The sequence below is a fragment of the Dama dama genome, chromosome 20 (genome assembly GCF_033118175.1).
Source record: "Dama dama isolate Ldn47 chromosome 20, ASM3311817v1, whole genome shotgun sequence".
NCBI classification, from domain to species: Eukaryota; Metazoa; Chordata; class Mammalia; order Artiodactyla; family Cervidae; genus Dama; species Dama dama.
This window is the reverse complement of record NC_083700.1, coordinates 116,654,229-116,677,654: the sequence shown is the minus strand read 5'-3', so window position 1 is coordinate 116,677,654 and position 23,426 is coordinate 116,654,229. Positions and strand designations below refer to the sequence as shown.

The 23,426-nt window shown below is 55.0% G+C and overlaps 1 protein-coding gene across 7 annotated transcripts in view; it reads right to left on the bottom strand.

The window, feature by feature from the left end:
• The window catches only part of FARP2 (FERM, ARH/RhoGEF and pleckstrin domain protein 2), a 94,953-nt gene that overhangs the window by 602 nt on the left and 70,925 nt on the right, over positions 1–23,426 (bottom strand). For 3 of the 7 annotated variants that reach the window (XM_061122676.1, XM_061122681.1, XM_061122680.1), the window contains 14 exons: positions 19,371–19,534; positions 16,998–17,087; positions 16,296–16,429; positions 11,241–11,322; positions 10,095–10,344; positions 9,205–9,335; positions 6,121–6,189; positions 5,372–5,461; positions 2,496–2,516; positions 2,249–2,331; positions 1,517–1,635; positions 1,132–1,316; positions 391–498; positions 137–288 (listed from right to left, as the gene is read on the bottom strand). In XM_061122676.1, coding sequence (XP_060978659.1) covers positions 137–288; positions 391–498; positions 1,132–1,316; positions 1,517–1,635; positions 2,249–2,331; positions 2,496–2,516; positions 5,372–5,461; positions 6,121–6,189; positions 9,205–9,335; positions 10,095–10,344; positions 11,241–11,322; positions 16,296–16,429; positions 16,998–17,087; positions 19,371–19,534 — 1,678 coding nt within the window. Of the gene's footprint in view, positions 1–136; positions 289–390; positions 499–1,131; positions 1,317–1,516; positions 1,636–2,248; positions 2,332–2,495; positions 2,517–5,371; positions 5,462–6,120; positions 6,190–9,204; positions 9,336–10,094; positions 10,345–11,240; positions 11,323–16,295; positions 16,430–16,997; positions 17,088–19,370; positions 19,535–23,426 lie in introns of those variants that run through there. The other 4 variants (XM_061122678.1, XM_061122677.1, XM_061122679.1 and 1 more) reach the window with 4 other exon arrangements.

Sequence of the window (23,426 nt, the reverse complement as noted above, 5' to 3'; positions counted from 1 at the left end):
TTCCCAAGAACCACCCCAAGTAAAGAGGAAAGGGCTGGCGCGGGGCCTGTTAAACCCCGGCAGCAGCGCTCGGCCCCCCTCCAGACCCAGGAAAGTGCCGAGGCGGGACTGGGGGCCCAGGCGCCTCTGCAGGTACCTCCCGAACGTGTATTTGCTGTCGGCCCGGAAGAAGTAGACGTGGGACTTGAACTGCAGCTTGAAGACATGCTCCTTTTGGATGCCGTCCGTGTCCCCAGGGAGGCTCACGCTGTAGCCCAGCAGCGGGAGGCTGGCCAGCGGGTGGTCATCCTGGGAGGTGGTGTGCCGTGGTCACTCGGCAGGTGCCCAGCCCCTGCCCACCCACAGGCGGTTCCGTGAGCGCACAGCGCCCACAGGTGGGGCCCCGCCTACCTGATGGGTTTTGTAGAAGAACAAGCAGAAATTGGTGAAGACCACCCAGAGTTTCTGCCAGCCGCTGCTGTTCTTGAACTTTCTCAGCAGGTATCCAGAAAGCTGGTTCTGAAAAGAAATGTTTGTGGATGTGAGTGTCCCAGGACCACTGGCCACAGAGGGCCACCCTCCTGGTTCCGTCCTGCAGGGCCGCCCCCAGGCTTCCCTGTGCTCTGCGGGGCAGGGACGCGGCACCTCCCTGGCCCTGCCCAGTGTTTAGCGGTCCAGAGGGCGGGGAGAGGCTGGCCGAGCCCGGCGATGCCTGTCCCCAGTGCCCCGTGGCAGACGCAGGGACAGGCCCACAGTGGCACCCACCCGGCAGGTTGGGGGCAGCACCCTGCTCGGTGTGGAGCCCGCATGCCCTTCTGCGGGGCCCCTGTGCGGCCCGCTGGTGCCCCATCCCTCTCGGCGTCACTGGCATGGCCCCAGGCCTGAGCCCAGGGACAGCACGGGCTGCTCCTCAGGCCGGGGCCCTGCGCCTCTGACCCCAGGGCTGGCAGAGACGGCAGAGGGGCACCCAGGTCACCTCCCGTCCGGCAGGTCCCCATGAGCTGCCCGCCGCCTGCTTGCTCTCCAGCCTGGCCCCCATCTGCTCTGAGGGCGCGCCCACGGGCCTGACAAGCTGGGCTCCACGCTGAGGGGCGCGGAGGCCAGCTGGGTGCTGCTGTAGGGAGGGAGCAGAGCAGGGGCGCCAGGCCGTACCTCGACGGCTGCGCTGTGGTCGGCCCTGGACACACTGGTGTGGCGGCACCAGCACACAAGCACGGTGGTGTTGGCACGGCGCTGGCCCATTCCCGCCACGGAGCCCTGGGCCCCGCCAGCCTCGTCCTCAGGCTCTGGCTCCAGGGAGGCCTCGTCGGGGGACCCTGGGGAGAGGCCGGCCCTGGCTGAGGACACAGGAGCTGCAGCCAGCGGCAGGCAGGGAGCACAACCACGCACTGCCCTGCCAGAGCTCCCACGCCCGCTGCCCCCCGAACGTGCCCCGTGGAAAGAGGGCACGCAGGCATAGCAGGTGGGCTGGCCCGGGGACCCCCAGTCCCGCCCCCAGAAAGCCGCCTTGGTCTCCAGGAGCTCAGCCAGCACTCACCGCGGGGCAGGGGGCACAGCATGCGGGCCGGGGGCGCTGGGGCCGGGGTGCTGCCTGTCTTGGCTGCGTCGATGGCCGTGTTCAGGTCGTGTAGCCACTTGGCCTTTTCTAGCTGGGTGCTGCGGGCAGGCTTGAGGTTCAGGTGCTGGGCAGGGCCCCCTCCCGCGATGGGGCAGGGAGTTGGGGGGCCTGCCCCGCCCCCAGGCATCCTGTGCTGCAGGTCCCGAGGGCTGGCGGGGGCTGCTGATGGCCCAGCCTGACCCACCACGCTCTCTGGGGCTGCCCACATTGTGTTACGTTCCTGAATCATGGAATTTTAAGGCTCTGGTGCTCTGGTGCGGAAATGGGCGCCTGGAGCCTGGGTTACGGTTAAGCCGCCAAGGTCTCCTGGTGGGAGGCGAGTGCCCCGTGCTCTGACGCAGCCAGGACCTGCAGGCTGCGGCAGGACCCAGGCCCTCTTCTGGGAGGCGCGGGGCCAGGCACAGCTCAGTGCCAATCCCCACGGAGGGCCCACACGGGCCGCCAGGAACTTGGGTCTCCTTCCCGGGGATGTGACCGGGGCAGGGGCAGCCCGCAGTGCCGGGCCGTCCTGGAGACAGTCTCAGAAGCCAAGCGCTCCCACGGAGGGTGCAGCTGCTCCCCTGAAGCTGTGCTCACTGGGACACATGTCCCAGTGACCGTGACACGCATGGCACAGAAGCCCGCGAGCAGACGGGGAAGGGTGGCCCTCACCTGGCTGCCACCATGATGGTCTTCTGAGCCGCGTAGATGGTGAAACAGTGCGGGACAGACCACTCACTCGCCTGGTCCTCCACCTGCGGGCGAAAGCAGGGGTCTGGAGCAGGAGCGGGGCTGGTGGGACCCGAGCTTGCGGCTGCACACAGGTGTGCACCAGGCCCCTGCTGACTCTACCAGGGGCTACCGGGGGACCTGCCACCCAGGCGGACGAGCTGAGGGCCTCAGGCACCCAACTACTCACCGGAGGGTCCAGCACTATTAGCTGAAAATCAAGCACAGGAAAAGACGTTGAGCATTTTGTTGAAAAGAGAGTCAGACAATTCATGATATAAGGTGGTACCAAAACCTAACAAAGACTCAAAGAAAAAGCATACAGACTAACTTTGATGATAAGGGATTAAATAACTCCAGAAAAAAGTACTCCCTAACTGGACCCAAAGGCAGAGAAAAGACATCGTCCTATACCAAGCCAGGTGGTTCCAGAAATGCAGGACGGTTTGACATTACGAAGCCAACTGCCAGAATCCACTGTGTCACAGGGAGGAAGAAGGGTGACCGTCTCCATGTGCTGGAGTGCCTCTGCCAAAGCCCTGCGTGTCTGATAAGAGCTCTCGGAGGCTGGCAGAGGACGCTGTGCTGACAGGAGTGACTGTCCACCGGCCAGGGCTCCACAGTCAGGAGCGCGCGCGGCTGTCCTGTCTGTCCCCAGCACTAGTCGGTTACAACTGACCGACACCCTCCCCCCAAACACACGGGACACCAGCCAGGGAGCCCCACGCGGGAGTTACAGGTCAGAAACTAACATGAGCAGTGGTAGCCAGCAGGACAAGGCTTCGCAGGATGGCATCTCCTCTCAGTTAACTAAGTTTAATACAATTTCAACAGAAATCTCAATTGTGTTCCTTGAAGAAGTTCATCCAAATGATTCCAAAGTTTACTCAGAAGAATTAAATACTTGAGATTAGCAAAGAACTTTTTAAACAGAAGGACACATATGAGAAGGAACTTCTGATGTGGTGACTAACCCTTACCACACCACTAATGAGAACAGTGTAGACTGGTGTTGGGACAGACAGAAATGGAACAGGACCTCCAGAAAGAATCCAAGTGTAAAGACAAGAATGTTTTATATGATCAAGGCAGCCTTGGGATCAGTGAAAAAGATGAAGGATTCAACAAATAATGGGAAAGCTGACTACAAGAAGAAAATGTTACATCTCAATCTAAAAACATCCAAAGCAAAAAATTTTAGGCAGATTAGTTAGAAAAATAAAACAAGTGTACCAGGAAAGAAGCTGGCAGCACAGTCTTGGTGTGGGAAAGACTTTCTGAGCCCGTAGCAAGGGCAGAAACTCTAGAGGACAAGATGGACAGACTGCCTGACTGAAAACGGTGACCTTCACTCCTTCAACAAGTAGGGCCTCCGTGCCACATGCAGTTCTAGGAGCAAGCCAAACACGATCTGCATCTGGATGGAGTTTAAATTCTCCGAGGTAAAACCAAACTGAAGGCAGAGTGAAAGGAATGACTGCCTTGGCACGCACCCGAGGCCTAGGAGGGTTTAGAAACTCCACAAACTGCATGAACCGGGCTCCACATTGGAAGGTGGGGCGATGCCCTAGGCTGGGGCAGAGGCAGGTGCAGATGCACCTGATGGGAAGGTTATCCAGCCAGCTGCTCCTACAGCCGCGTAGCGGTAATGGTCAAGAGCGCCCCCAGCTCACACGGTTTATCTCAAGGACCTAACTAAGGATGTGTCAAAAGACAAAAACGGTGGTGCTGTTTCTCATCCTGAAAATCTAGACACAGCAGTGTCCAGTGCAGGGAACTGGCTAAATGAGCTGGGGCCTGGCTCCCTGGTCCAGTGCTCAGGACTCTGGAGCCAGTGGTGAAAGCAGGGGCTGTTGAGATGAGCTGCCACGCAGGGCCAGCACCGGTCACAGCCAGCCTGTGGCACACGCTCCCGGGTGACGGCCAAAGGTCTGCAGTTCTCACTGCCGGGCGGCACAGCGAGCACTGATTTTCACTTGGCATTTTCAGCTTCTTTCTATAATGAAGATGTCACTTTTACACTTCAAAACAGAGGGGATCTGCTTCCAGGGATGGCGGGTGAGGTCATTCAGACTGACCCCTTCATGCTGAGAGCTGGAAAAGCTGAACAAATGTCAGAGACATCTGTGGAAGTTCTGGCACTGTCTCGAAGGTGGCGTGTGCCCGGCGTGCAGAGGGCGGCAAGAAGGGCCAGACGCCACAGGGGGAACGTGGCAGCATGGAGCTGGACCGACAGGAGAGCCCACCCACCACCCGCAGCGGATGGGGCCTGGTGGGGCCGCAGCGAGGGGCTTGCTGCCCGATAGCAGGTCCTCATGGCAGAAACCTGAACTCGGCCGCCCATGTTTGCTGGTCCCCAGATGGGTTCCAGGTGGGAGGGAGGTTCACACGGTGGGGAGTCAGTGTCTGCGGGGGTGTCTCACCACAGAAACCAGTGATCACGGAGAGGACAGACTGCATCGCGTTAGGACGAGGCACCTTGCTCGTCAGCGTCCACGCCCCACGTTGCCCTGTGACCCTGTGATGGCGGGCGTGTGGCGTGGAGACAGCACTGGGCGTGTGGCGTGTGCCTCGTCACTGGGCCGCGCAGCAGGACTCGGGGGCGGCCACCGGGAGCTGCCCTGAGCCCAGTGCTGGCCTCGGGCCCCCTTTCCACTCGTCCAGGTGGTGGTGTCTGTTACCACCTTAACGCTGTGTGTGTGAAATAGCAGATTATGGCACCACAAGGAACCAAAATTGTCCGTTTGAGAGAAGAGATGTACGAATAAAATCAAGGAAGTAAAGTGTGCAGCATCTTAGGGATGAGGGGTTTAGCTTTCTCTCTTAGACGCGGTGTCAGCCCCATCCCTCCAGCAGCGCTGTGGCCCCAGTGCCCAGCCCAGGCTTTCCGTGGGCTCTCCTGCCAAGGAACAGGGCTCCCTGGGATTGGCAGGTGGAGTCCTAGAGGACCTGGGCCTGGTCCTGCGGGTGCTGGTGGGCGTGACTGGAGGTGCAGCCGTGTGAGCCCCCAGGACGGTGAGGAGTGGCTGTGAGCCCGGCCCGACCCGCCCAGCGCCGCGCACTCACCAGCATGCCGCGCAGCGGGAGGAGGCCCCGCATCCGGAAGAGGCTGCTCCCTGCGGCGTCTCTGCTCGTGTACAGCAGCATGTCTGAGAACTGAGGGGCCAGAGCTTTAGGTGAGCAAGTTCTAAAAACGAGTGTCCACAGTCAGGCCAGCTTCACTCCAAGGGCCCGCGTGTGGTTTTTCAGCTTGCTGGAGATTTTTGCTAAAAAGGGGCTTTTTGTTCCACGCCGTTGTCATCTTGACCAGGTGACCAGTAGCCACGTGGACGGCAGGCCTCTTGGGCCAGCGCCTGCTGTGCCAGCGGAGGAGTGGGGGGTGGTCCTGAGAGGCCCTCCTGCAGGAGGGGGTGAATCCTCTAGCCGGGTGCGAGGGACTCCCGGAGGCCTCAGGCCCTGTGGACTGGCATGAGCAGGGCGTCCCTGCAGCACGGTTGTGTGGGTTTCTCTACCTTCCTGCTTTCGTTTGGGCTGCAGACAGGTGCCCAGAACCCAGAACCAGGAGGGGGGTGGGCCAGGGCATTCCTGCGTCCCTCACAGGCCCTGACCACACGGGCCTGGGGCATCCCCGCATCCCTCACAAGCCCTGACCACACGGGCCTGGGGCATCCCCGCGTCCCTCACAGGCCTTGACCACACAGGCCTGGGGCGTCCCCGCATCCCTCATGGGCCCCGACGACACGGGCCTGGGGCGTCCTCGCGTCCCTCACGGCCCCAATGGCTCAGCCCTGCCTGGACGGCGTCCGCCGACCTACCAGGAAGAACATCCTCTGCTGCAGGCCCTTCCGGGTGAGCTTGTGGAGGCAGCCCTCGCGGATGAGTTCCTGGAAGACAGGGGTCCTGAGTACCGGCCAAGGGTGCCCAGCAGATGGATCCTCACCCTCCACGCGCCCCCGAGCCCCTCGCAGCCCTTCCACGGCGCCCTCCTGCCCGGGAGCCCGCCTGCCGCTCCAGCCTCCTCCCTCCTGTCTGCTCCCCGGGGTCCCCCGCGTCCTTCCTGCTGCTGGTTAACCCAGTGCCTCATGTCTGAGCCGCCGCAGGCTGGTTGTGCTGAGGGCTGGCACTGCTATGCTTCTGGAAAGTTCTGCCATGGAGATGACCCGAGTTCAGCTTTGGGGAAAGCCGGGCGGGGCAGCTAGAGAATGGCAGGGAGGAGGACGGACACCTGGTTCCCACAAAAGTCACCGGGGGCTCGTGAGCGGTCGCCCTGGGGCCTGACCAGAGGATTCCTCCATGAAGGTGCCGTGGCTGGGGTGAGACCTTCCAGTGGTCTGAGCTTGGTGGGGCCCCCTGTGTCCTGCAGCCCACTCCCCCAGGACTCGGGCCCCCTCACCGCCAGGCCAGGCCCCACCCCTGCCTCAGGGGCACAGGCCTCAGACATCCCTGACGGCCTGCACCATGGCTGGAGGGTTGGCCCAGGGACCCTGGACAGTTGCTGTGGACTATTTCGGGGGGCAGTGTGGGCTGTGACCCGAGAACACCCCAGAGGACCCCGGCCTTAGCTCCCTCAGATGCACTGGGCGGGGGCATAAGAAGGAGACCTTGACCCAGAAATCCTGGCCCAAGCCAGGGGCCAGCCCCAGGGAGGAGGAGGTAACCCCAGCAGGCTCGTCTTCCTGCCCGCAGAGCAGCCCCGTCGCCCCCAGAACTGCAGCGCCTGTGCCCTAGCGCTGGCGGGTGGGCCTGCCACATTCCTGCGCCCTGGCGCTTCGCGCACCCTGGGGCCTCATCAGCCACATCCAGTCCACAGCCCTGCTCCTCAGGTAGGGACATGCTGCGCTCCGGGGAGGCCAGGCACCCCGGTGTGATGAGAGCAGGTCTCTGTCACAGCAGCAGTGATGACGGCAGCAAGGCCTCGTCCCCGGGGAGCTTGCCCTTGCTCTGTGGGTGCTCCTGTTTATGTGCCCGTCTAGTAATAGGTTCCTGGGGCACGCGAAGAAACCAGAGGAATAAGAGCTCCCGGCCCTGCGAGCAGCCCTGGGGAGCCGGGTGGTCTGGGAGGGAGAGGGAACAGGCCGTCCCGGCTCCAGGAGGGCAGGACCTTCCTGTTTCAGTCTCGTTCCTTACGTTCACGATCCCACATTCTCAGGACCTTCTTCTAATAAGGCTAACAGAAAACAGGACTTACACACCCATGCTCTTGTGTGTGTGTGGAGGCAGAAAACATCCCCATGCAACCCTTAAACACTACTGTGAAAGTGAAAATCGTGTCCATCTCTTTGCAACCCCATGGACTATACAGTCCATGGAATTCTCCAAGCCAGAATACTGAAGTGGTAGCCGTTCCCTTCTCCAGGGGATCGTCCCAACCCAGGAGTCAAACCCAGGTCTTCCACGTTGAGGTGGATTCTTTACCAGCTGAGGCACGAGGGAAGCCCAAGAATACTGGAGTGGGTAGCCTATCCCTTCTCCAGCGGATCTTCCTGATCCAGGAATTGAACCGGGGTCTCCTGCATTACAGGTGGATTCTTTCTAAAGCAAAAGCTATTAATGATAAAAAGTAAGCAGCCCAGTAGACATAGAGACCCATGGAATTAAACTGAAAGTTCAAAAATAAACTCACTCCACGGCCCACTGCTTTTTGACTAAGGTACAAAGACAGTTCAACAAAGGTGCTGGGACAACTGTACTCCCACCTGGAAAGGGGTGAAGTTGGACCCCATCTCACACCATATACAAAAGTAAACTCAAAATGGATCACGTCTAAATGTTAAGAGCTAAAACATAGGCAACTTTTAGAAGAAAACACAGGGGTAAATTTTCATACCTTAGATTAGGCAATAGTTTCTTAGCTATGACACCTAAAGCACAAGTAACCAAAGAAAAAACAGACAAATTAGACATCAGCTAAATTAAAAACTTCCATGTTGTAAATGATGCCATCAAGAAAGTGAAAAGATAACCCACCAAATGGGAGAACATATTTTGCAAATCATATTCTGGTAAAGATCTGGTATTCAGAGATGAGAGGGAAGCTCACAACAGTAGAGACAAACAAACCAATTGAAAGGTGGGCAAAGGACCTGAACAGGCACTTCTCCAAAGAAGGCACAGAAAATGGCCGATAAACACCAGGAAAGACGCTTGATGTTAGCCATCAGGGGAATACAGATCGAACCACGATGAGATGCCACTGCATACCATCAGAATGGTATGGCTAAGTCAAAAAGACAAGATATGGGGAAATCAGAACCTTCACATACTCCTGGTGGGCGTGTAAAATGCTGCAGGCACTGGGGACAACTTTGGCAATTTCTCAACATGTTAAACACAGAATGGCCATGTGACTTGGCAATTCCACTCCTAGGTTTATACATGTGTGCTCAGGAGAACTGAAAACACATGTTTACACCAGGACTTGTACATGGTGCTCACAGAAGCACTATTCACAGTGGCCAAAAAGTGGAAACAACCGAAGTGTCTATTAGCAGATGACAGATAGACAAAATACACCGTCTCCAGAGATGGAACACTGCTACTCAGTCACAAGAAGGAATGAAGCCTCCGCCCCCCAACACGAATGAACCTGGAAGACACTGTGCTGAGTGAAAGAAGGGAGACACAAAAGGCCACACACAGTGAGGCTCTGTGTGTATGAAACGCCGCAGTGGGGAAATCCAGAGACAGAAAGCCGATTAGCAGCTGCCGGACCAGGGGTGGGGTGACTGCGAGCAGGGGTGGGGTTTCTTTCAAGGAATGAAATGTCCTGGAATTAGTGGCGATGTGGCATAACCTCATGAATATACAAAAAACTATGGAATCACACACTCTGAATTATGTCTCAGTCAAAAACAGTGAAGTAACCAGCTCAAAAAACGTTCTCAAATGAAGCCACTCACCCTGCCGGGAGCGACCAGGCTCTCTATGCCGACCAAGTCCCGCTGCAGCTCTGTCAGTCTCTGCAGGTTCTCCAGCTGGACCAGGCTGTGTTGGAGCGTGGAGGTCACCTCTGTGATGGCCTGGAGGGCATCTGTGTGGAGAGGTCCCTCATTACAGGCAGGGGCAGGTGGGCTGGGGGTGGGGACAAAACCTTCCCCCGACCAGCTTGTGACATTTTAAAGGTGGTTTTAATTCCAGGAACACTGCGCTCAAACTCCTCAGGACTGCCAGGGACAGCAAGTGTGGGTCCTGAAACCTGGACTCATGCAACCCAAACTGCTCCCGGCCAGCACCCAGGCTCGGTGAAGAGACAGGACAGTCTTTGGAAAGAGCTCTTTTATGTTGTGGGCCCTCATTTGACACAGGCTCTTCTTTCACATTTCCCTTAAAATGCTTAGAGCCATTGGGACAATTGTGTCCTCTCCTTTTTAGCAAAAACACACCACTTGCTTTCAGGAAGGAGAGGCAGGGCACTGTAGGGTCCTTGTTGTGCCTTGTACTTCAGAGAGCATCTGTTCTGTCCTCAGGACTCGGAGACCCGTGGGAGGACGCGCTGCCCAGTTCTCTCGGGCATGTCTAGTGGCAGTGGTGACTTTACCTGAGAGGCAGTGATTTCCTGCTCTAAGTTTACCCTGCAACTGCCAGTCCTATTGGTAGGTCACAAGCATCAGGGTTTATTCTTTGGTCCTTTTAACAGGTGAGAAACGGCAGAGTCCACGGAGTCAGATGCTTCGGTCAGGAGCATGTTCCCCGAGTTTCTGGTTTAGAAGCAGCCGCCCGGCCCTCCCCTGCCCCGTGGGGCTCGGGAAGGGCCCCGCCGGCGGCGACCGGGGCGTCAGGCGGCACTCACCGCGGAGGTCGGCGCGGTCCTGGCTGTGCGGGCCGGGGTCCCCGGGCCCCGGGGCGCACAGGCGGCGCAGCAGCAGGCGGTAGTGGCGCAGGCGCTGCAGCGGCTTCAGCAGGAAGGCGTTGAGCGGTAGGTAGCAGACCTTCTGCAGCTCGAAGTCGCGGCGCAGCGCCTCCAGCCTCCGCAGGCGCCGGCTGGCCGCCTCCAGCTCCGTCAGGACCTCGTGCAGCTGCTGGAAGTGGCCGGTGAGCGCCTGCGGGCGGGACGGGCTTAGCGGCGGCGCGCGCCCCGGCCCCGCCCGGCCAGCCCCTCGGAGCCGCGCCCCCGGGGGGCTGCCCCTGGACGCGCGTCTCAGCGGACCGCACAGGCGGCCGCCGGGTCAGGTAAGCGCCACCAAACGGTGTGCGCGCGTGTGGGTCTAAGCTCACGCCACCTCCGGGACGCGCTCACAGTCCACCCTGAGAACCGAAAACCGGGAGGCGCGTCCGGGGGAAACGCGCTCACCTCAAGCCTAAAAGAGGCGCCTAGGCCCCTGCGGGGCGGGGCCTCAGGGTGCGCGAAGCTTCAGGGTGGGGCGGAGCCCGGCGGAACCTGAGGGGCGGGGCAAGGTCTGGGCAGGAAGCCTCCGGGAGGAGCGCACGGCGTGTCGCGCGAGAGCCAGAGCCCCAGCGCTGGGATAGCGGGCGGCGCAGCCGCAGGTGAAGCTGGTACCAGCGCGCGGGAGCAGCTGCATCGGTCCCACGGCTGTGAGGGGCGCGGGCTGAGGGAACCCTGGCCAGGCAGGAGGCAGCCCTGCCGGGCGCTGTCGATTCTGAGGGGCGTGTGTCGTGAAGAGACTGCCATTGGGGTGGGGGAGGCAGCTCTGAGAGGACCTGGCCTGAAGGGAGCTCTGCTCTGAGGGGGCACTGACCTGAGGAAAGCCCGTCCTGGTGGAAATAGCGCTGCGAGGAACACGGCTCAGAGGGGCTCGTGTCCTGACTGAGAGGAATATGGTTCAGAAGGGCTTGTGTCCTGACCTGAGGGCAGAGCTGACCTGAGGGGAAGTCTGTCCTGCCTCTTGTCGTTCTAAGGAGAACACTGTCCTGAGGAGGAAGCTGGTGTCCCCACTACCAGCTGCTACGCTCAGAGCCTCACACAAGCCCATGCTACCTTTAACTGAAGCATGTTCCTGAGCAGGATGTCCCCGATGCGCTGGTGACTGCCTGTGGCCTGGGTGCTAGAAGATTCCTCCCTGGAGCAGAGGGACAAATGAGGTCAAAACCTTGGACAGCTTGTGAGAAATGCTCTTTTCACTGCTAGTGTGATGGCGAGTCCCAGGCTCAGAACAGCACCCAGAGGCTTTGAGGGGGAGGCCATACTTGACAGAGACTGTTGTCATATCTTGACCATTCTTGATATGGTAGTGACCAGGCAAAAAAGGATCATCTCCTGAGACTAGAGATCTCTTCAAGAAAATGAGAAATACCAAGGGAACATTTCACGCAAAGATGGGCACAATAAAGGACCAAAACGGTATGGACCTAACAGAAGCAGAAGATGTTAAGAAGAGGTGGCAAGAATACACAGAAGAACTGTACAAAAAAGGTATTCATTAAAAAAAAAAAAAAAAGGTCTTCATGACCCAGATAACCATGATGGTATGATCACTCACTTAGACCCAGACATCCTGGAGTGTGAAGTGAAGTGAGCCTTAGGAAGCATCACTACAAACAAAGCTAGTGGAGGTGATGGAATTCCAGCTGAGCTATTCCAAGTCCTAAAAAATGATGCTGTGAAAGTGCTGCACTCAATATGCCAGCAAATTTGGAAAACTCAGAAGTGGCCACAGGACTGGAAAAGGTCAGTTTTCATTCCAGTCCTTAAGAAGGGGAATGCCAAGAAATGTTTAAACTACCACACAATTGTGCCCATTTCACATGCTAGCAAAGTAATGCTCAAAATCCTTCAAGCTAGGCTTCAATAGTACATGAACCGAGAACTTCCAGATATACAAGCAGGATTTAGAAAAGGCAGAGGAGGAATACGTGTAAATCCATGGCTGATTCATATCAATGTATGACAAAACCCACTGAAATGTTGTGAAGTAATTAGCCTCCAACTAATAAAAAAAAAAAAAATAGAAAAGGCAGAGGAAACAGAAATCAAATTGCCAACATCCATTGAATCATAGGGCTTCCCAAGAGGTGCAGTGGTAAAGAATCTGCCTGCCAATGCAGGAGACACAGGAGCTGTGGGTTTGATCCGTGGGTTGGGAAGATGCCCTGGAGAAGGAAATGGCAACCCACTCAGGTATTCTTGCCTGGAAAATTCCATGGCAAGAGGAGCCTGGTGGCCTACAGTCCACAGGGTCGCAAAGAGTCAGACATGACTGAGAGTGCACCAAAGCATATAGTATATTATGAAAAGTATAGTTGGATCATAGAAAAAGCAAGAGAATTCCAGAAAAACAACTGCTTTGCTGACTGTGCTAAAGCCTTTGACTGTGTGGATCACAACAACTGTGGAAAATTCTTAAAAGAGATGGGAATACCAGAGACCTTACCTGCTTCCTGTATGCAGGTCAAGAAGCAACAGTTAGAACTGGACTTAAAACTACAGACTGGTTCAGAATTGGGAAAGGAGTACATCAACGCTGTGTTGTATATTGTCACCCTGCTTATTTAACTTCTATGAAGAGTACATCATGTGAAATGCTGGGCTGGATGAAGCACAAGCTAGAATCAAGATTGCTGGGAGAAATATCAATAACCTCAGATATGCAGATGACACCACCCTAGTGGCAGAAAGTGAAGAGGAACTGAAGAGCTTCTTGATGAAGGTAAAAGAGAGGAGTGAAAAAGCTGGTTTAAAACTCAACATTCAAAAAACTAAGATCATGGCTTCTGGTCCCATCACTTCATGGCAAAGAGATGGGGGAAAAATGGAAACAGTGACAGACCATTTTCTTGGGCTTTGAAACCACTGTGGATGGTGGACTGCCACCATGAAATTAAAAGATGCTTTCTCCTTGAAAAAAAAGCTATAATAAACCTAGACAGCATATTAAAAAGCTGAGACATCACTTTGTCAACAAGGTCCGTATCAGTTCAGTTGCTCAGTCGTGTCTGACTCTGCGACCCCATGGACTGAAGCATGCCAGACCTCCTTGTCCATCACCAACTCCCAGAGTTTGCTCAAACTCATGTCTATCCAGTTGGTGATGCCATCCATCAACTCATCCTCTGTCTTCCCCTTTTCCTTCCACCTTCAATCACTCCCAGCATCAGGGTCTTTTCCAATGCGTCAGTTCTTTGCATCAGGTGGCCAAAGTATTGGAGTTTCAGCTTAGCATCTGTCCTTCCAATGATTCATGACTCATTTCCTTTAGGATGGACTTGTTGGATCTCCTTGCAGTCCAAAGGACTCTCAAGAGTCTTCTCCAACACCACAGTTCAAAAGCATCAATTCTTTGGTGCTCAACTTTCTTTATGGTCCAACTCTCACATCCATACATGACTACTGGAAAAATCATAGCTTTGACTAGCTAAACCTTTGCCAGCAAAGTAATGTCTCTGCTTTTTAATATGCTGTCTAGGTTGGTCATAGCTTTTCTTCCAAGGAGCAAGCATCTTTTAATTTCATGGCTGCAGTCACCATCTGTAGTGATTTTGGAACCCAAGAAAATAAGGTCTCTCACTGTTTCCATTGTTTCCCCATCTATTTGCCATGAAGTGATCAGACCGGATGCCATGATCTTCATTTTTTGAATGCTGAGTTTTAAGCCAGCTTTTTGACTTTCCTCTTTCACTTTCATCAAGATGCTCTTTAGTTCCTCTTCACTTTCTGCCACTAGAGTGGTGTCATTTGCATATCTGAGGTTATTGATATTTCTCCCAGCAATCTTGATTCTAGCTTGTGCTTCATCCAGCCCAGCATTTTGCATGATGTACTCTGCATAGAAGTTAAATAAGCAAAAAAAAGAAGTTAAATAAGCAGGGTGACAATATACAACACAGCCTTGACGTACTCCTTTCCCAATGTGGAACTAGTCCATTGATCCATGTCCGGTTCTAACTGTTGCTTCTTGACCTGCATACAGATTTCTCAGGAGGCAGGTAAGGTGTTCTGGTATTCCCATCTCTTTAAGAACTTTCCACAGTTTGTTGTGATCCACACAGCTAAAGACTTTAGCATAGTCAATGAGGCAGAAGTAGATATTTTCCTGGAATTCTCTTGCTTTTCCTGTGATCCAATGGATGTTGGCAATTTGATCTCTGGTTCCTCTGCTTTTTCTAAATCCACCTTGTACATCTGGAAGTTCTCTGTTCACATATTGTTGAAGCCTGGCTTGGAGAATTTTGAACATTACTTTGCTAGCATGTGAGATGAGTGCAATTGTGTGGTAGTTTGAACATTCTTTGGCATGCCTTTCTTTAGGATTGGAATGAAAACTGACCTTTTCCAGTCCTGTGGCCACTGCTGAGTTTTCCCAAATTGGTGGCATGTTGAGTGCAGAACTTTAACAGCATCGTCTTTTAGGATTTGAAATAGCTCAGGTGGAATTCCATCACCTCCATTAGCTTTGTTTGTAGTGATGCTTCAAGGCCCCTTTGATTTTGCTCTATAGGATGTCTGGCTCTAGGTGAGTGATCATGCCTTCGTGGTTATCTGGGTCATGAAGATCTGTTTTGTATATTTCTTCTGTGCATTCTTGCCACCTCTTCTTAATATCTTCTGCTTCTGTTAGGTCCATACCATTTCTGTCCTTTATTGTGCCCATCTTTGCATGAAATGTCCCCTTGGTATCACTAATTTTCTTGACGAGATCTCTAGTCTTTCCCATTCTATTGTTTTCCTCTATTTCTTTGCATTGATCACTGAGGAAGGCTTTCTTATCTCTCCTTGCTATTCTTTGGAACACTACATTCAGATGGATATATCTTTCCTTTTCTCCTTTGCCTTTCACTTCTCTTCTTTTCTCAGCTATTTATAAGGCCTCCTCAGACAACCCTTTTTGCCTTTTTGCATTTCTTTTCTTGGGGACAGTCTTGATCACTGCCTCCTGTACAATGTTATGATCCTTTGTCCATAGTTCTTTAGGCACTCTGTCTATCAGATCTAATCCCTTGAATCTATTTGTCACTTCCATTGTATAATTGTAAAGGATTTGATTTAGGTCATATCTGAATGGTCGAGTGGTTTTCCCTCCTTTCTTCAATTTAAGTCTGAATTTTGCAATAAGGAGTTCAGATCTGAGTCCCAGTCAGCTCCTGGTCTTGTTTTTGCTCACTGTATAGAGCTTCTCCATCTTTAACTGCAAAGAATATAATCAATCTGATTTCGGTATTGGCCATCTGGTGATGTCCATATGTAGCGTCGTCTCTTGTTGGAAGAGGGTGTTGGCCATGATCAGTGTGTTCTCTGAGCAAAACTCTGTTAGTCTTTGCCCTGCTGCATTTTGTACTCCAAGGCCAAACTTGCCTGTTACTCCAGGTATCTCTTGACATCCTACTTTTGCATTCCAGTCTCCTATGATGAAAAGGACATCATTTTGGTCCACACAGTCAAAGCTATGGTTTTTCCAGTAGTCATGTATGGGTGTGGGAGTCCGTATAGTCAAAGCTATGATTTTTCCAGTAGTCATGTATAGGTGTAAGAGTTGGACCATAAAGGTTGAACACCAAAGAATTAATGATGTCAAACTATGGTGCTGGAGAAGTCTCGAAGTCCTTTGGACAGCAAGAAGATCAAACCATTCAATCCTGAAGGAAATCAACCCTGAATATTCACTGGAAAGACTGATGCTGAAGCTGAAGCTCCAATACTTTGGCCACCTGATGCGAATAGCTGACTCATTGGAAGAGATCCTAATGCTGGGAAAGATTAAGGGCATGAGGAGAAGGGGGTGACATATGATGAGATGGTTGGATAGCATCACCAACCTGATGGACTATGAGTTTGAGCAAACTCTGGGTGATGGTGAAGGGCAGGGTAGCCTGGTGTGCTACAGTCCATGGGTTGCAAAGAGCTGGACACGACTGAGTGACTGAACAACAAAATTCTCTCTTCTGGAACAAGATGAATGAAAGCAACTTATGATTCTACTGACATCTGTTTCAATGAAATAATGACTCCTATGAAATACTTCCCGAAGCTGGAAAGCTCCTGAGAGCAGTGATGGTGGAGGTGCCAGAGGAGGGGGGTGGGGGGTGTGCAGGGCATTACCAGAGCGCCAGCCTCTGCTCCACCTCACGAAGGAAGCCTCTGTGGAACTCGTAGATGGGGTCAATGTTGGAGAAGAGCAAGGTCATCAGGTCTGTAGGCATGGCGTCCTCCTTGACCACCGCGCTCCGGAACCACTGCCGGAAGAGCTCAGGGTGACCCAGGAAACTCACACCTTAGGAAATGCAGCACTGACCACAGAGCCTCCACAAGGACAGCTCAGATCAGTGCTACAGCCAACCTCTAGGCTGATCACCCAGTTTTCACAATATAGGAAAACAATTCTGGATGAAAAGCTTCAAAGGAATATGTTGCCAGGTTTACAAAAATTGGACCCAGTACTGATCTGATTAGACATGTTTTAAGCCAAATATATTTAACAGAACATATATGGCTCAGCTGGTAAAGAATCCACTTGCAATGTGGGAGACCTGGGTTCGATCCCTGGGTTGGGAAGATCCCTTGGAGAAGGGAACAGCTACCCACTCCAGTATTTTGGTCTGGAGAATTCCGTGGACTGTATAGTCCATGGGGTCACAAAGAGTCGGACACAACTGAGTAACTTTCACACCTCACACACTTCACAAACATAGACATCCATACACAGATTTCATGACGGCTAAGAGCAGTTTATCAGGAGGGATTCTGTCTCTGACCTAGATTTAAGTAGTCAGAAAATCAAAACAAAGGATTTAGGTTTCATACCACGGTAATAACTTCTAAATCCTTCAGGTATGTTCGTTCTGTGGCGAGAATCTCCTTTGCTATGAAATATGCCTCGTCCGCAGGCACGCACTGCAAAAAGCGCAGACAGTGTGAGTGTATGTCTGCCGGGCATGTCACCGACGTCCTAACACGGCATGTCTTCTGCTGAAGTTAACACTGTTGTGTGATCTTCACATGTAATTCCTGAGTCACTTCTGAGTAAAAATATAAGCCCAGTTTTATCTCCCTCAGATGTTTTTCTCATATTTTATTCTTTTTGAGAAAATAATTGCTGCTTAAACAGCAGCAAACACTTAAACTAATTACTCATTTTGTGATGAAATTATTATTCCGATATCACTCCCAGGACTGCAGCTGGTTAACACACAAATATAGGCACACCTCAGAGAAACTGTGGGTTGGGTTCCAGACTGCCACAATAAAGCAAACATTACAGTAAAGTGGATCAAATAAACATGCAGGGGCAAGTCCACGGCGACAGAGCCCTCCGGAGCGGGAAGGGCAGGGCTGCACCCCACCCCGAGCAAGTCAAGGTCTGCTTGATGGCCCCTCCTCCATGCTTTCCCACCTGGCGCTGGCCCGGTCCTACTCTTTCTGCACGCTCACCCTCTGCTCCTCCACCAGGTGGAAGACTTGGGGCCGACCCTCCCGTGTCAACTGTGGCAACAGGTACCTGCGACGTGCCAAGCGCAGAGGTTCCTGCCCTTGAGCGGACAGCCTCTCAGGAGGAAACAGGTAGGAAGCAACTCTAGCTACTGAGGACGTGACCCCTCCGGGCAGCAAAGTGCACATGACGGCGAGCAGGTGGGGTGGAGGGTGGGCGGTCGGGGCCAGCTCAGGGGCCAAGGATGGGGGCGGGTACGAGGCGAGAGAAGTGGTCGCCGGCAGGAAGGCAGGGTCTTTGGGGGCTTATCTGAGCACATGATGGTGTGCTGGCCCCAGGGTGAGTCTGGGGGCTGGGGCTGCTCAGGAGGTGCAAGGGAGGTGAGTCAGGGTGAGGGGGGTGGCCCCACACATCCTGGAGGTTGGGCCCAGGCGGGTGGAGGAGGTGAAAGAGTGTGGGAAGGGTGAGAGTCCAAGGCTGCAGGCGATCAGCTTGGGGAAATGAAGCGTGGTGGGGTCTGAGGCGTGCTGGGAAAGGGAGGCTGGGGGCCAGGGCTTCTCCCTGGGGCCTGAGACCAGCTCCTCTGCGGGCAGCGAGTCAGGACGAGAAAGCCTGGAGGGAAAAGCCCCGTCCAGGAGGGAGTGCCGCTGGGAGGTGGAGGTGCCCGGAAACAACCACGGCAGCATCGCTGCCAAGGTCACAGCCACACAGCAGGCGTCACCAGTTACTGACGAGGGGCTGCCAGCAGCGGGGCGGTCAGCAGCGGCTCATTGACGCCAGTCTGGGGAACCAGGGCCAGCCCCGGATTTCCAGATCAAAGGGCAGCTTCTAGGAAACTCAGTGGGGAGAAAGCAAAACATTGGCTGCTCTGCCAGCTACACCCCTAAGGTCAGGGCCCAGGTCAGGGCAGAGGGAGGGGCCAGGCTTTATTCCCACAGAGCCTGAGGGGAGCCCGCCAATAGGCAGAGGAGCACCCGTTAGAGAGGGAGCACTAGCGCCGTTCCAGGCTGTCCTAGTACCGTGGGGCCTCACCAGTTCTCGCACAGTTAGTGGGAGACGCTGGTAGGGAAGGGGTTTCAGGCAGCAAGCTGGTACTGGGCTGCGGGAGAGGGCTGGGCAGCTCCCCACCTCCACCCCTACCCCCAAGCTGGGCAGCCAGACACTGATGCAGAGCCCAAGGCCAGGCCGGTGGATGCCAAGGCTCCCAGACCCTGTGCTCCACCATGGGGCTGAGGAACATGGAGGCAGCCCCAGCCCTGCCAAGGGAGTCATCAGGGAAACTGGGGCTCCCTGCCAACAGCTTGGGGGTCCCAAGGCTGGGGTGCCCCTGCTTTAGGCCACGGCCTCGCTCGCAAGCGGCGTCTCTCCTTGGTGCCCAGCTCTCTGCCTGCCAACCTCGCTCCTGCCCGACACTGAACCTGCAGGTGGGGGCCTCACCTTCCGCCACATGCCCAGCCCCAGGATGCCCCTCCAGGACCACCTCGGCCGCCAGTCCCTGCTCCCCTGACCCCCCGGCCCCTCCCAGCTCCTCCACCATTAAACTGAAGCCAGCAGTTCAGGGAGCGGCGAGGCTGAGGTCTCCGGGATCCAGCCCCACATGCAGAACCGACGGATGCCAAGACCCGTGACAGCAGCGGGGAGGCCCATCGTGGCGGTAGCCCCCAGAGGTGAGGCGAGGGTCTCAAGACTGGGGCACCCGCCCCCCCCTGCCCTCACTTCCCAGCAGCAAGCCCCCCGGGGGCGCCCACCTTGCGTCTCGGCTCCTCCCGGTTGTCCATCCCGGTTCCAGCAGCATCACTGAGGACGGGGCCCAGGAGGGGGCTGAGGCCCTGCGCTGCTGGGCCCAAGGGGCTCAGGCCCGGCGGGCTCCTCTGGGTGGAGGGAGAAGGCAGAGGACTCTCCGCTGAAAGGCCTGGAAGTGAACGGGTGATGGGGGGCGATGAGGAAGAGAGGACCCAAGGGGCGGCACCGCCACCAGGCCCTTCTGGGGGCCGCGGCGGCAGGCGTGGCTCAATGTGACCCCGCTTCCCCAGGGAGCCTCCAGGGCGGCCTGGCCCGGGGCTCGGGGTCCTGGGAGATCGGCCGCCACAGAGCGGGGAGGGCACTGCAGGTGCGCGAGGAGGAGGACAGGTGTGCTGAGGCCAATTCACTAACCCTGCACCAGAATGCTGCGTCACATGGAGTTACCGTACAGTTTTCTACACCCCTGAATTGTTCATTAACAAGCACTTTAATCTGGTGTTCTAGAATACACCACAAAAGCAGAAGAAACACTCAGTTTTTTCCCTTCTTCAAGTAATGTTTGCTCTTGACTAGATTGCGGCCAAGTTTTGACCCCGTTCTATTTCCTCCAACATTTTGTAATACAAAATTATCTTACCTATTTAAAAAAATCCTCAAAGGTTTATTAATCTTTTACTATGAGAAATTAGTAACTATTAAATGCCAAATTTGAGTTACCTGAAAGCAGGGGTTTCAGAGAAGATATTTAACTGGTGATTGAAAGCAACCTAGGATAGCCTAACAAGTGCAGTGTGCAGGAGGTGTGTGCAGGAGGCGGGTGCAGAGAGCTCCCACAGCGCAGCCCCGCAGCGCGCCCCTCCTCCCAGCAGCCTGAGGTGGAGGTGGCCCGGTTTCACATTGACAAGCTCAGAGCCCTGGGGAGCAGGAGCCGGGACCCCACCCAGGACTTCGGGGGACAGGCTCCCCAGGCCGGATGGCAGAGCTGACCTCTGGGCTTCTCACACCACACCGATTTCAGACACGGACAAATGTTCACTGACATCAGAAAACCCGGACAATGTAAGAACAGAAATGGTTAGAATAAGTTTATTAAAATCTGCTTCTGTTACACGTTTAAAATCGGCTAAACCACCTTAAAATAATGTGACTTCCCCCATGTCCCCTCCCACGACACCAAGCCCACGAGGTCACCTCTGCCCAAACACAGCTGCTTCGACCGGAGGAGAGGCTCACTCCGCAGATGAGCTGTGAGGATCACACTCCAGAGTCCCTTCTGTCCCTCCTTAGCCTGGAACCGTATGACAAGACACCGTGACCCACTGAAAATTCAGAAGAGAGTATAGAAACGGAGGCTCGAGAAGGAGGGGACGCATGAACACCGACTGCTGATTCACGTTCTCGTACGGCAGAGACCAACAAAACACTGCGAAGCAACCGTTCTTCAATCAAAAAGAAAACCAAAAAGCGTGCTCACAAGGGGAATGCTGGTTCTCCCCAGGCCTGCCGCTCCCTGAGTGAGGGCCAACGCTCACGCTCACTGGTCCTGAGAGCACGTCCACGGGGCGGCCCAGCATCCTCCCGCCCCACGCAGCCCTCCTCCATGAGGGGCCGCCCACAGGAAGCTTGTAGTGCCGTTTACCAACAGTCTCGCACAAAGACTGTATTTTTAAACAGCAGAAGGTGACAGGTGAGGAGCTGGTGGTGGCACTGAAGCCTCCTACAGATGGGCCGGGGTGGGCAGGAGTGGGCCTGGTGGGGGGCTGACAGGCGGGCGATGGCAGCTCAGGGCGGGCGGCTCGTTTGGAATCAACCGTTTGGCTTCTGCAAGTGGTTAGAGCCACCATCTGGTATTGTCGCTGTGGGCATGGCCGCCCTGGTATCTGTGGGCTCCACATCTGAGGGTTCAATCAGCGAGGACTGAGTTTATTCGGGGGAAGAATTCACACTTGTGAATGTGCTGCCCGGGCAGACGTCTACGCTGTTTACACCTGCTCAGGGCACTGTTAGTGCAGCGGGCGCTGTGCTCCATGGAGAGAGGGTTTACAGTGTCTGGGCGCGCGGGTGGGCCGTGTGTGAACACCACGCCTTTCCTCAGGAGGGCCCTTCCTGCAGGGGGCGTGCTCTCTCGGGGTCCTGGAGCCAGCCCTGTAACTACCCGGCAACGCTGTACTTGCTATCCTGCAAAAACTGCCAGCTCATCCTCTAGTGACCAGACTAACAGGCATCACAACCTGGCATTGGACATTTATTTCTATTAAATCTGTCAGCTGCAGTAAAACGTTGCAGGTCCTACCTACATCCGTTTTGTCAACTCAGATGCCAGGAAATGAGCTGAATACATCTGTGGGGAGCTGCTCTCAGGCACGTGGCAGGAAACGTGTAACCACCCACACTCGAGGCTCTGGAGTGTGTGGGTCACTGTCCCTGTCTTGGCATCCCCGTGTGGGGCTCTGGCTCTGCCAGCCATTTCCAGGAGGGCCTGGGGTGTGTGAACACTGCTCTGGACCCTGTGATGACATGACCGTAGAAAGTCCTGTCCACGCAGACGACCTGCATTAGTATACAGGCTAACAGGCAGATGGGCGGCTCAAGCATTTTTAAGGTGCTAAACGTCACGTTTTAGGTTCCACAGAGTGTGTGTGGCCCTAACTGACATGGTAAAGAATCTTAAACACCTGTACATGCCAACTCCTGTGTGCAAGGTCCTGTACTGGAAAGCTGCCAGGCTGGAACATGCAGCTGAGTGACGGGAGTCCTGCTCCAGGACCAACTGCTCATGCACGGGGTGTGCTCCTGTCCCCCTGCAGTCTCGGGGACCCCCCCCCAGATCCTGCAGACGGGCCACGTCTGCAAATGGCATGTCATGACAGGGTCCAAAAGCAAATGACTGGAGTGGGCGGACAGCTGCTGCCCACCCAGAGGTCCCGACAGGCTCTGCTCTCAAAGCTGCAGGGCCAAGGCCTGAGTGTCTTCAAAAAACCACTGAAAATGTAAGCTTTCATTTAAAATGGTCAGCAGGAAGCCACTCTGGAAGAGAGTTTTCTCTGTGGACTCTGTTTCCAGTCGTCCCTAAGAATCCTCTTACAGTGTCAACGCCGTTTTGAGAAGCGCAGTCGTCCTCTCCTGGAACCTTCTCCTGACCGTCTGACCAGGTGACAAAAGAGAAATGTCACATTTAGACGGGAAGCTCAGCTACTTTCACCTCATAGCTTTCAATTCTCTCCTTCAAAACCCGGTAATTAAATTGTCTTGAAACCTGGTGCCTAATAGTGGAACAAGAGTCAGCTCCGGTGTGGAAAAGTCAAGGTCGAGTCTGAAGGTTAAGATGGTGGAGGGAGCAAGCAGCAGCTGCGCCTCAGTGGCCAGAATGGTGACCACTCCTCCCAGAAGAGAAGGGGAGTGCCGATCTCCCCACAATCCAGGGAAACGACCCTGGGAGCTGGCGGAAGCCAGGCCTGGCTCCACGTCTGGCTCAGGGTGTTGAGAGTCACTTTCGCTCAAAATCGGCTCATAAAGTAAAAGCTGCTCTGAGGGGTCCAAGCGCCAGCTCCCCCTCCTCCTGCTCTGTGTCCGTCCTTCTCCCGAGGCTGACACCGCAGTCTGCCCGTGGCCCCGATACTCAGGGGTGATGTCTACGTGCACGGCATGCCCGGGGCGTCTCCCGGAGTTTCCTTCTAAGTAAACACGACTCTTTCCTTGTTGAGGGAAGCGAGCACCCCAACCCACAGCTCAGTCCCACTCTGGGCTGACTGTCCGGGGTCTTCTCTGTGGGACACTCCAGCTGGCCCAGGGAGCAGGCTCTAATAAATGACACCTTCTGTCTGAAGCTTGAGAAGCTGTGACTTAATGATTCTCTGGACCACTGGAGCGCTGGAGGCAAGGTCCCCGAAAGAAAGCACTCCCATACAGTAGGCGATCTGCAGGGACATTCATGGGGAGGGAGGTGCGGCCTGAGTGGACGCTCCTGGAGAGGGAGGTGCGGCCTGAGTGGACGCTCCTGGAGAGGGAGATGCGGCCTGAGTGGACGCTCCTGGAGAGCAAGGCCACACGGCTTTTACGCT